Below are 13,030 nucleotides of genomic sequence, written 5' to 3'. Positions count from 1 at the left end.
GGGGTGTCCAGTTTAATGAAGAGGAAGACAAGGGGGGACATGATAGCAGCATTTCATTATTTGAGGGGCTGCCCCAAAGAAGAGGGGAGAGGGGTGTCCACCTATTCTCCAGGCAGGGAGAATTCTATTCTATTCTTCATTCCTATATTTATTCTATTCTATTCCATTCCATTCTATTCTATTATTCTATTCTTCATTCCTATATTTATTCTATTCCATTCCATTCCATTCCATTCTATTCTATTCTATTATTATTCTATTCTTCATTCCTATATTTATTCTGTTCTGTTCTGTTCTGTTCTATTCTATTCTATTCTATTCTATTCTATTCTATTCTATTCTATTCTATTCTATTCTATTCTATTCTATCCTATCCTATCCTATCCTATCCTATCCTATTCTATTTTCTATTCTATTTATTCTATTCTATTCCTATTCTATATTCTATTCTATTCTATTCTATTCTATTCTATTCTATTCTATTCTATTCTATTCTATTCTATTCTATTCTATTCTATTCTATTCCATTATTCATTCCTATATTTATTCCATTCCATTCCATTCCATTCCATTCCTATTCTTATTCTTATTCTTATTCTTATTCTTATTCTTATTCTTATTCTTATTCTTATTCCTATTCCTATTCCTATTCCTATTCCTATTCCTATTCCTATTCTATTCTATTCTATTCTATTCTATTCTATTCCATTCCATTCCATTCCATTCCATTCCATTCCATTCCATTCCATTCCATTATTCATTCCTATATTTATTCCATTCCTATTCTTATTCTTATTCTTATTCTTATTCTTATTCTTATTCTTATTCTTATTCCTATTCCTATTCCTATTCCTATTCCTATTCCTATTCCTATTCTATTCTATTCTATTCTATTCTATTCTATTCTATTCTATTCTATTCTATTCTATTCTATTCTATTCTATTCTATTCTATTCTATTCTATTCTATTCTATTCTATTCTATTCATTAACCTCCAAGGTCTCTTCCTTAGATTCTATGTTCTAAGAGCCCATGGGGTGGGGGGGGGGAGAAATCTGAGGAGAAACAGCAGGGTGCGACACACACACACACAAACACACACACCCCTGTCAGATGGGCCAAGTCTTTGCAGCCCATCAAATGCTGCTGGCTGGGGAGCTGATTCAGCTGCTTTGCCTAAAGATGCCAGAAATATTTCTCTTTCCCCCCCCCTTCCCTGCTCTGGGAAAATGCAAGCCCTGGGGGGCATTGGGATAAAAAGCCACATTCTCAGACAAGGTCAGAAGTTTCTCAGAAAAGGAAGCCGTGTAAATATCGGCCGAAGGAAGTCCAGGATTGCTCCAAAGTTCTTCAGGAAGAACTCTCTGCAGGGACCCACCAAGGACGCATTTGGGAGAAAAACCTTCTCCTGGTTTGTCTTAAAGCGATTAACCGAGATTTGGCGTGGCATCTTAACATTCCCGTGGCCTTCAAGAGACTTGCCTTTTTAGGAAATGGCCGAGCATCCAAACAGTGTATAGCCATCTATTCTTTATATACAAATACCGTTTCCCCCCCCTAGAAATACAAAATTAAACATGCACACACACGCGCACGCAAAAACCCACCGGCTAGGTTAAGACATTTTTTTCCCCGCGCGACACAAAGCCCCCTCTGAACAAACTCCGTTCTGCAATTATACAAAGTTGGAGGAAAAAGATCCTTTTTTAAAAAAAAAAATGCGTAGAGTCTCGCATCTTTTTCATTTCTCCGTTTTTGACTGTCTGGCTTCTGTTTTTAAAACTCCATGATTTCATAGCAAAATAAAATAAAATAAAATATATAAAATAAAACAAAATAAATAAAATAATATAATAAAATAATAAAATAGAAATAACCCAATTCTAGGCACTCTTTATAGATGCAAAAAGGTTCTTGAAAATTGCAGGGGTTTAAAAGCACGGAGGAATCAAAGAAGGAATCGAAACCTAAGGCCATTTTAGAAAGTGTAAGACAACCACAGATCTTTGCTCCAAAATTAATTCCATTAATTAATGTTCCCGTCTTTGAAAAAAAAGGGAGTTCCTGAGCTGTGGACGGGCAGAATTAAACCAGGTTCAAACCAGCTCAGTCCTGAACAAACCCCACTCTCCCTTCTAGCCCTGATGATGTTCCCTAGTTGGGTCACGAGACGTCTGCCAGAAAACCACCCAGCTCAGAGAGCACCAAGGATCCATTAGTTCTCCTCCTCCTCCTCCTCCTCCCCCCTTCCGGTGTGCAACCCCCCCACCCTCCTAGCCCTGATGATGTAACCAAGTTGGGTCACGAGACGTCTGCAAGAAAATCACCCAGCTCAGAGAGCACTAGGGACCACCCCTCATTTCATCCCTGAGCTACACATATTCTCCTTTATTGGTACGTGAATGTGCTCAGCAAAATAAGTCCCTTGCAAAACCACCCTTTTTTTGTAATTTGCAGCCTTTTTTTCCTTTTTTTTAATCCTAACAACTTTCAGCTCCAGTATAAGGTTTTTTTCTCCCCTTTTTTAATCTCAGGGCAAACATCTGTAGTGGTTTTGGGGCGGGGGGGGGGCAGTGGTCTCATAATCATGGGGACCCAGGAGAGGCTGAAGAAGGCTGCGGGGAGGGGGGGGTGTTAACTGTGCCACCTGATCATGACCCGGCACCAGGAACGGGTCATGTGGTGTGAGGCTTTCATTGCAAGAGGTCCATTCAGCTCTGTCTCTCGCACTCGGACCCCCGACTCAGAGGGAGGTCCAGGAAACAGGGGTCAACGGGGCGGGGGGGAATCCCCCACCCACCCAAGGTAGCAACCGAGGGAAAGTTGTATATTGCAGTGCTTCTCAGCCTCAGCGACTCTTAAGACGGGTGGACTTCAACTCCCAGAATTCAACAGTGGCCGCTGAAGAACATGCACGCTGTTTGAGGAATTCTGGGATATGTTGAAGCCCACAAATGCTGGCCGGGGAATTCTGGGAGTTAGTGGAAGCCCACAAATGCTGGCTGGGGAATTCTGGGAGTTAGTGGAAGCCCACAAATGCTGGCTAGGGAATTCTGGGAGTTAGTGGAAGCCCACAAATGCTGGCCGGGGAATTCTGGGAGTTAGTTGAAGCCAAAAATGCTGGCTGGGGAATTCTGGGAGTCAGTGGAAGCCCACAAATTCTGGGAGTTGAAGTCCACCCTTCTTAACGTTGCTGAGGCTGGAAACACTGGTCCACAGAAAGCAGCCTCCCTCTCTCTCCAAATCTTGCAGGCCTTGGCAGGGAACTTGTAGTCCTTTCTCTGGAGATGGGCTTAGGAGTCACAAGGTCACCGTGGAGGACCAGAGAAGGTCTACAGGTCATCCCACCTCTTCGGTCGCCATCTTCTTGTTTGGCCTCAGCCTTAATCACACATTCAGGGTTTGATGTCTAGTCTGAGGTTTTTCCAGTCTTGGCCACTTTAAGCATTGTGGACTTCAACTCCCAGAATTCCCCAGCCGGCAAGCTTTTACCAGAACTCAGTGTTTATAGGACAGAAACAAATGTGACCGGACTACTTTTATTTTTTGATCGGGTAACTTTCTTAATAGATGGTGGGAATGCAGTTGGCGTAATATATCTTGACTTCAGCAAAGTTTAAAAAACTAAAATGAAAAAAGGAACGGCTGAGGAATTCTGGGAGTCGAAGTCCACAGGTCTTAAAGGGGCCACGTTTGGACACCCCTGGTCTAGAAGGTGTCAAACGTTTCCTGGGAAAAATGGATATTCTGGATCGGGGAAAAGAGTAAGCCTGCCTGTGGGAACCTCCTGAAGGGTCAGCAAGGAACTCTGCCCATGCTCTGGGGCACTCAGGGCTTAGCACGATCCCAAGCCAGCCAGGTACAAAAGGAAGAAAAGTCTTCGGAAGAGGGTTCGTTGGCAGCCAGTCTGTGTCTTTCTTTCCTTGGGGGGTGGGGGGGACTGGTTCAAGCTTCCGAAAGTGCTCTAGGAAACTGAGGGGGAAACAATCTAGGCCAAACGGGGCTACCCAGAGGGCATCTTTCCACCCCAAAGCCTTATTTACAGCAGTGACCGTGACACCTGCCCTCCCGGACCGTCCGATGAAAACAATCGATTGCTTTTCTCTTAAAAACGAACAATTAGAAAATAATAATAATAACAATAATAATAAAGGCAACCGGACCCAAGAAACCGTTTGGCCGAGACCCTGAGATCTTCCGGCCAAGCCTCCAGGCTGTAAAGTGCTGAACAAAACCCGCTCTTTTTTTGCCACCGTCCCTGATTCCGTGCCTTGTGGTCTCCTTTCCCTCTCCGCAAACTCCCATCCCGGCCACGCCCACGCCCACCCCACACCCCCCCGTCTTCATTCGTGACCGTCCGGGCTCAGCTCATCCAGCTCCGTGTAAGGCTTGATCTCCCGGTCCAGCAACGACGGGGTACGTCGGAATGTGGCGGCAATGTCATCAAAGGTGCGCCCCCGAGTCTCAGGCACCTTGAGGTAGGTGAAGGCGGAGAAGATGAAGAGCAGGATGGCGAAGAGGAGGAAGACGTAAGGGCCAATGGCCTCCTGCCAGGGGGAACAGAAGGACAGAGTTGGAAGGGACCTTGAGGTCTTCTAGTCCAACCCCCACCCCTACGCCCAATATCATAGAAAACAAAGGGCTGGACGGGACCTTGGAGGTCTTCAGGTCCAACCCGCTGCCCAAGATCATAGAGACACACGGCTAGAAGGCACCTTGGAGGTCTTCTAGTCTACCTTCCCGCCCAAAATCATAGAAAACATAGGGTTGGAATAGAATAGAATAGAATAGAATAGAATAGAATAGAATAGAATAGAATAGAATAGAATAGAATAGAATAGAATAGAATAGAATAGAATAATAAAATACAGAATATAATAGAATAGAATAGAATAGAATAGAATAGAATAGAATAGAATAATAAAATACAGAATAGAATAGAATAGAATAGAATAGAATAGAATAGAATAGAATAGAATAGAATAATAAAATACAGAATAGAATAGAATGGAATAGAATAATAAAATAAGTAATGGAATAGAATGGAATAATAAAATACAGAATAGAATAGAATAATAAAAAATAGAATAGAATAGAATAGAATAGAATAGAATAATAAAATACAGAACAGAACAGAACAGAACAGAACAGAACAGAACAGAATAGAATTAGAAATAAGGAATAGAATAGAATAGAATAGAATAGAATAGAATAGAATAGAATAGAATAGAATAGAATAGAATAGAATAGAATAGAATAATAAAATACAGAACAGAACAGAACAGAACAGAACAGAATAGAATAGAGTAGAGTAGAATAGAATAGAATAGAATAGAATAGAGCTGGAAGGGACCTTGGAGGTCTTCTAGTCCAGCCCTCTATAACTGAAGGGTTGATCTCCGAGAGTTTTGTTTTCCTCTTCCCTCCTCCTCCCTCTCTCCTTTGGTGCTATGCCATTCAGATAATCAGCCGATGGCGAAAAGCTTCTTTACGCACCATCGAACAACACCGGAAAGCAAGGACTAAAAATATGGCCTTACTGCGGCCTCAGGCTGACCTGGATGGAGGGGAAACTCATGCCGACGATGAAGTTGCTAGTCCAGTTGGCAAAGCCGGCCACCGCCATGGCAGCCGGACGGGGCCCCTGGCTGAACAGCTCGGCCACGATGAACCACGGGATGGGGCCCGGCCCAATCTCGAAGAAGGCCACGAAGGCGAAAATAGCCACCATGCTCAAGTAACCCATCCAGGCAACACTTTTCTGTCAAGGGCAGGAGACAGATTTTTTCTCAGCGGATTTTTCTGGACGGCAAAGTCCCAAACAAGTCGGTCCTTGATTTACAACCGTTTTGTTTAGTGACCGAACTTACCAACGGCACTGGAAAAAAGGGACCCGTGACCGTTTTTCACACTTAATAACCGTCGCAGTGTCCCTGCGGTCAGGTCATCCAAATTCGGCCGCTTGGCAACCGACTCCTATTTACAACGGTCGCAGCGTCCCAGAGGGATCACGTGATCCCGTCTGACAAGCAAAGTCAGTGGGGAAGACCCAGATTCCCTTAACGACTAGCTTAACAATGGCAGGGATTTTGTTGGGAAAGGTCACACGACAGGGCAAAACTCGCTTAATGACTTGTCTTGCTTAGCGGCAGAAATTTGGGGACCGATTGCGATCCCCTCCCTGTGGTGAAAAGGGCCCTTTCGGTGACCCGCTGGAGTGGGGAGGACACATGCATTTTCCTGTCTCGCAAAAGGAAATGGGATATCTCTTGGTTCGGATTAAGCGACGGTGGAACTCACCGCCACCAGATGTTGTTTGCAGTGAATTCCAGCCCTCAAGAGGGGCACCCTTGGTCCAGCTACTCACCAAAAGGAGAAGCGAGGTCATCATCAACAGGGCACAGATGCCCATCCCAAATAAGCCCACCATGTGTAACGTCCGTCTTCCCGCCCGCTCGACCAGGAACACCTGGAAGAGAGGAAACAGGTGAGCAAAAGCCGCCAGGAGTCCTCCCCAGAGGAAGCAGGGTGGGGTAGGTGGGCGATCCTAACAGCTGCTTGATTTCTATAGCAAGTTATGGATAGCAAATTTCGATTCTTATCGCAAATTGAGCAGGGGGTTGGACTAGAAGACCTCCGTGGTCCCTCCCAACTCTGTTATTCTTTTATTTCAATGTTTATATCAATTTCTGGAGCAAATTATTGATAGCAGAGTTTACGACTGGTGGACTTCAACGCCCAGAATCCCCCAGCTGTAGTCTCTTTTTTCTCCACTTTGCTGAAGTCAAGTTATATTACGTTCACCTCCTACCCACCATCTATTAAGAAAGTCACCCTATCCAAAAAACAAAAAGTGACAAAAGGAGCTTAACCACGTTCACTCTCCTCCACCAGCCACGCTGGCTGGGGAATTCTGGGAGTTGAAGTCCACCCATCTTAAAGTAACCTGGTTTGGAGACTCCTGCTCTTGGGGGACCACCCCCCCACCCCCACCCCGAGGGTCGAGGAGAGGCAGGACCCCTTACCGAAATGATGGTGAAGATGGTGTTCACCACGCCCGTTCCGATGGTCGCGTAGATGGGCTGTTCCAAACCGGCTTTGGTCAAGATGTCAGTTGAGTAATAGAAGACCTACCGAAGGAACGGAGAAGGTTCGTCCTGGTCCTTTGGGGTCCCCTGGCCCTGCCCCACTTTTGCCCTCCCTCCCTCCGGCAGCCCCACTCACCGCGTTGATGCCCGACAACTGCTGGGAGAGCTGTAGGACCACGGCGATCAAGAGGGGCTGACGGTAAATGCGGGAACGGAAGAGCTGCAAGATGGAGACCTTGTGTTCCATGTCCATACGCCGTTTCTCCTCCTTCATCTCTGTCAATGCGCCACTCACGTCCTGGCAGCCGGTTAGCCGCTTGAGACCTAGGGAGGGGGGCCCATGGACGTTAGCAAGGGGGGGGTGAGCCCCGCCCAATGGGGCAGGTTAGGACAGAAAGGATAAATAGAGAACCCCGGGAACGGCAGAAAGACGGGATGGGAGAAGAAGTTGGCCAACCGTTGAGTTGACTTGAAGGAACATCCCAGTCCTTGCTACAGTACCAGGACTGCAATTCCCAGCATCCCTTACAATGTTAGCTCAGGATTTGGGGAGGTCAATGCACCTGGAGGGTAATGGATTGGGGGGGGGGGCGGGGCGGAAATGGACAGGATTCCATTGGTGGATCCAGAAATAAGGTCACCAGTGAGAAGGTGAGAGAAGGCAGAAACAGATCAGAAGACTTATCTTTAACTCAGGGGTCGCCAAGCTGGCTGCTGGCTAACCCTCTTCCAAAGACTTTTAGTCATTTTGTACCTTGGTTGGCTTAGAGCAGGGGTGTCAAACTCAATTTCATTTGAGGGTCGCATCAGCACTGCGGTTGCCCTCAGGGGGCCAGGTGGGTGTGGCCAGGGTGGGCGTGGCCTACTGCATGGGTGTGGCTAGAGTGCGTATGGCCTACTGGGTGGGCGTGGCCAGCTCTACATCGTTCGCATCAAGGGTGCCTATGGGGGCCTGGGCAGGAGTGGGACAGATCTGAGGGTCTCTGCCAGAAGGAGGGTCTCTGGGCCAGGGCCAAGGCAGTGGGGGCCGTTCCCTCACTGTTTCCAGGATGGCTTCGCGGGCCGCATGAAACCACTTTGTGGGCCAGATCCGGCCCCCGGGCCTTGTGTTTGACATGTCTGGCTTAGAGTAACGCTAAGCATATTGCACAAGAGCGACCCAGAGCATGAGCAGAATTCCTCGCTACTCCCTCAGGAGATTCCCTTAGCAGCCTTCCTCCTCCACGCGGTCCAGAATATTCATTTCCTAGCCAAATTGTTCCCTTCTACTACAACCCACGGGTCTCCAACCTCAGCCGCTTTAAGACTTCAGGACTTCAACTCCCAGAATTCTCCAGCCAGCAAGGGTTAAACAGAATTCAACACGGACGGGACAAAAACAAATACGGCTAGACCTATTTTCTCGCCTTTTTTTTTTAATCGGGTAACTTTCTTAACGGACGGTGGGTATGCAGTGAAGATAATATACCTTGACTTTAGCATCGTGGGAGGGGAAAAAAAAGAGCCGGCCGAGGAATTCTGGGAGCTGAAGTCCACAAATAGCGATCGAGGTTGGACACCCCTGGCCTAGTTGAACAGACATCTCCTCCCCGCATTTTATTCAGGGAAAACTCTACAGAGGTCCCCAACCTTTCAGGCACCGGGGACCCCCGGTTCCGTGGAGAGAGGTTTTTACATGGACCGGCAAGTGTGTGGTTTCGTGTGCTGCCTGCATCCCCAGATGGGGCTTTGCTTGTTTGTGCCACGGCCCGGTACCTGTCCATGGACCCGGGGGTCGTGGACTCCTGCTCTACTCTATGTTGTCTTCAATTACAAATAGACTTTAAAGCAGGACGATTTTTGTTAGGGAGAATAGGAGCCAATTCTGAGAAAGATTGCAGATATTTAATACGGCACATACTTAACAGCCGCAAGAATTGTATTTGCTCAACATTGGGGAAAAAATGAAAACTTTAACCAGCTGAAGAAGCCCTAATTGAGTGTTCAAAAATGGATAGATTGACTTTAAAGATAAGAGAAAGAAGACTCCGCGTGCTTTAGAACGTGGGATAATGTCTATCCATGGCTAGAAAGACGAATTAAAAAGAAAGGAACGTGATAACGTAGTTTTGAACATATATTAGCAAGAAGATAACCTTTATTGTCATTTTTTTTACTGTGGGCACAATGGCACACATCAAAAATGAAATTTAGTTGCCCACTCTCCAAGTGGAACACAGAAGGCTATTGAGTGATTAATTAACCTATTGTTTATGATAATTAACTATTACCCATTATTGTTTGTTAAACACAGGAACCCTGACATTACGCTGTTGGCTAAATGTTGAGAATGTTATTTGGGAAAAACCCCAACCTAACCCTAATCCTAACCCCATAAAAACTAATAAAATCTATACAAAAAAAATGAAATTACGAGCGTTCATTTAGCCGCCGTTCCAGGTTACAACGGCGACTTACGACGGGTCCTCAGATTTGCAACCATCACAGCATCCCTGCGGTTGCGCGATCCAAATTCATACGCCCAGCAGCCGTCCCGCGTTTCCATGGTCACCACTCATCACACACACCCCGAGCCAAGTCCACGACGCGCGCAACATGCTGCTATTTCAATAAATTATTTGCTTAACAACGGCGGCCAGAAAGGTTGTAAAACGGGGCATCGCTCATGTCAGAAGTGCCTCACTTTGCAACGGACATTTTGGCCATGTAGGTGAAGGACAATCCGTACTCACTCTCTTTGGCCTTCGATTCCTTGTTTCGGATGATGTACAGGTAGCGCGGGCTCTCCGGACAGAAAGGGAAAAGCAGCAGCTGAAAGATGGAGGGCACCACAGTGATGCCCATCAGGAGCGGCCAGTAGGTCTCGTTGCCCAGCAGGGTGTCCAGGCCGCACACCTGTGGCAGGGGGGGTAAAGCGGCTAGTTCAAGACCAACGTGCAATCAACGGGAAGACGCCAAGCTAACTATTGGTGCCTAGAGCAGGGGCGTCAAACTCAATTTCATTGAGGGCCGCATCAGCATTGCGGTTGCCCTCAAGGGGCCGGGTGGGTGTGGCCTGGGTGGGCATGGCCTACTGTGTGGGTGTGGCTAGAGTACGTATGGCCTACTGGGTGGGCGTGGCCAGCTCTACATCGTTGGCATCAAGGGTGCCTATGGGAGCCTGGGCAGGAGTGGGACAGATCTGGGGGTCTCTGGCAGAAGGAGGGTCTCTGGGCCAGGGCCAAGGCAGCGGGGGCCATTCCCTCACTGTTTCCAGGATGGCTTCGTGGGCCACATGAAACCACTTCGTGGGCCGGATCCGGCCCCCGGGCCTTGTGTTTGACATATCTGGCCTAGAGGAGTACTTTTGTAGCTCAAGGTTGAAAAGAGGGGTCTTTGGTGCTGTCTGAGCTGGGTTGTTTCACGACCCAACTAGGTGACATTATCAGTGCTAGAAGGGAGGAGGAGGAGGAGGAGGAGGAGGAGGAGGAGGAAGAGGAGGAGGAGGAGGACTGTGGGGTCCTTGGTGCTCTCTGAGCTTGGTTGTTTCATGACCCAACGGTAACATCATCAGTGCGAGGAGGAGGAGGAGGAGGAGGAGGAGGACGACGACTGTGGGGTCCTTGGTGCTAGCTTGGTTGTTTCATGACCCAACGGTAGCATCATCAGTGCAAGGAGGAGGAGGAGGAGGAGGAGGAGGAGGAGGAGAACTGAGGGGTCCTTGCTGCTCTCTGAGAAGGGAGGAGGAGGAGCCGTGCCTGGCTGAGGAATTCTGGGAGTTGAAGTCCACAAGTCATCAAAGGGCCATGTTTGAAGACCCCTGCCCTTATCACAGGAGGGGGGAACCCCACATTTTCGTTACAAGTCAGGGTAAGTCAAGGCCAACTCCCCCCCCACCCGTCGGTGCCGAGCCCTCTTTGACCTGATCCCCTCCATGCAACCCAACCCCCCCAAAAAAATCTCAAACATGGGGAGAGGGGTGCGTAGGCCGCTTACCTGGGCAAATAGGATCCCGATGACAATGGCCAGCTGGTTCAGGGTCCCCAAAGCCCCCCGAAGCTTGGTGGGGGCGATCTCCCCCACATACATGGGGACAAGTCCAGAGGCAAATCCTGGCACACAGAGAGGGAGAAAGCGGTTTGTGTGTGTGTGTGTGTGTGTGTGTGTGTGTGTGTCTGTCTGTCTCTCTCTCTCTCTCTCTCTCTCTCTTTTTCTGTGTGTGTGTGTGTGTGTGTGTGTGACCGCTAAATTGCATCTACCCGAAGGAGGAATCCACGGAAGTGCTTCCTCTTGGAGGAAAAAAAAACCATCTTGAAAAACCATCACTGGCCCAGCATAGAGGCACGCTGCTCCTGAACGTGGAGGTTCGACAGGAAGGGCTTGCCAAATTGAGGGTCGCCCTGGGTTCGCTCATCCCAGAAGCCCCCCCCCCATGAACAGCCCAGCTTCTTTTGATCTTTGGGTATTTTTCTTCACCTTCTCATATTGTAGATTAGTAGGGAAGTGGCTTGGCTGATTGGAAAGCTGGTGGGTTGGAATGATATTCATTCATTCTTTCATTCATTCATTCATTCATTCATTCTTCCATTCATTCATTCATTCTTCCATTCATTCATTCATTCTTTCATTCATTCGTGCCTTGATTGCACAGAGATACTATTTTAGTCAAGGCTGATTCGGTGCAATTGAAACAGAGAGTTCTAGTCCTATTTAAAAGCCAGCTGGGTGACTTTGGGCCAGTCACCAGGAGATGTGAGTTCTAGTCTCACCTTTAGCATGAAAGCTGACTGGGTGACTTTAGCTCAATCACCAGGAGACAGGGAGTTCTAGTCCCATTTTAGCCCTGATAACCAACTTGGTGATTTTGGACCAATCACCAGGAGATGGTGAGTTCTAGTCCCGCCTTAGGCACAAAAGCCAGTTGGGTGACTTTGGGCCCATCGCCAGGAGACGGTGAGTTCTAGTCCTGCCTGAGGCATGAAAGCCAGCCAGTTGACTTTAGCCTGATCACCGGGAGACGGTGAGTTCTAGTCCTGTCTTAGGCACGAAAGCCAACCGGGTGACTTTAGCCTGATCACTGGGAGATGGTGTTCTAGTCCTGTCTTAGGCAAGTAAGCCAGCCGGGTGACTTTAGCCTACTCACCGGGAGACGGTGAGTTCTAGTTCACCTTAGGCACAAAAGCCAGCCCATCGCCAGGAGACGGTGAGTTCTAGTGCCCCCATAACTCTCTTCCTCTGGGCTCCCTCTCCCCTGCAGGACCCACGGGTCCGACAGTAGGAAAGCCGGCCTCTCCCTTCATCCTCCCCCCACATGAGCCTGTCCCCCCCCCTCGGGTACCTGAGAAAGCCCCGATCACAAACCGCCCGAAGATCATCATCTCGTACGACTTGCCCAGCTTGGCCAGCCCCATCAAGCCACCGCCGAGGAAGGCCAGACCGTTGTTGACGATCATGGCTCTTTTCCTGGAAGGAGAGAAGAGGACAATGTGTGTGGACAATGAAGCCCTTTTGGGGGGGGGAGCCCATAGGGGCCAGCCTGCACCCAACTGGGGGGGGCGTCCCATCCGCTTCTGGGGGGTTTCCCCGCGAAGGAAGGACCGGGAGCTGCGGAGAGGAACTTTGCTCCCTTCCCAAAGCGAACCCCGATCAGACCGTGTTGTGACCATCCATTTACCTAGGATCAAACCCAGTTTGGGGCTGGTTCCCACCACTGGAGTCCCCCACAGCTGAGAAGCTGTAGGAAACGTCTCCATGCAGGCAGTCCTCGACTTACGATGGTTCATTTTAGTGGCCGTTCAAGGTTAGAAGGGCACCGAAAGAGATGACGGGCGTCTGTTTTTCACACCCCGTGACGTCCCCGTAGTCAAAATTCGGACGCTTGGCGACTGACTCGCATTTATGATGGTCGCAGTGTCCCGGGATCACATGATCCCGTTTTGACGACCTTCTGAAGGGGGGGGAAC

The 13,030-nt window shown here is 48.4% G+C and overlaps 1 protein-coding gene across 7 annotated transcripts in view; it reads right to left on the bottom strand.

Moving 5' to 3' along the window:
• Positions 1–3,525: 3,525 nt before the first annotated feature.
• LOC308676625 (solute carrier family 2, facilitated glucose transporter member 4-like) overlaps positions 3,526–13,030 on the bottom strand; it is a 32,809-nt gene continuing 23,304 nt past the window's right edge. For all 7 annotated transcript variants that reach the window (XM_081342559.1, XM_081342560.1, XM_081342562.1 and 4 more), the window contains exons 4-11: positions 12,406–12,530; positions 11,064–11,179; positions 9,821–9,983; positions 7,225–7,412; positions 7,026–7,130; positions 6,368–6,469; positions 5,558–5,761; positions 3,526–4,547 (exon numbers count right to left, since the gene is read on the bottom strand). In XM_081342559.1, coding sequence (XP_081198685.1) covers positions 4,344–4,547; positions 5,558–5,761; positions 6,368–6,469; positions 7,026–7,130; positions 7,225–7,412; positions 9,821–9,983; positions 11,064–11,179; positions 12,406–12,530 — 1,207 coding nt within the window. In that variant the 3' untranslated portion in view covers positions 3,526–4,343. The remainder of the gene's footprint in view (positions 4,548–5,557; positions 5,762–6,367; positions 6,470–7,025; positions 7,131–7,224; positions 7,413–9,820; positions 9,984–11,063; positions 11,180–12,405; positions 12,531–13,030) is intronic.

Source organism: Vipera berus, assembly GCF_964194415.1.
Source record: "Vipera berus genome assembly, chromosome: W".
Classification (NCBI taxonomy): domain Eukaryota; kingdom Metazoa; phylum Chordata; class Lepidosauria; order Squamata; family Viperidae; genus Vipera; species Vipera berus.
This window is presented reverse-complemented; position numbering and strand designations above follow the sequence as displayed.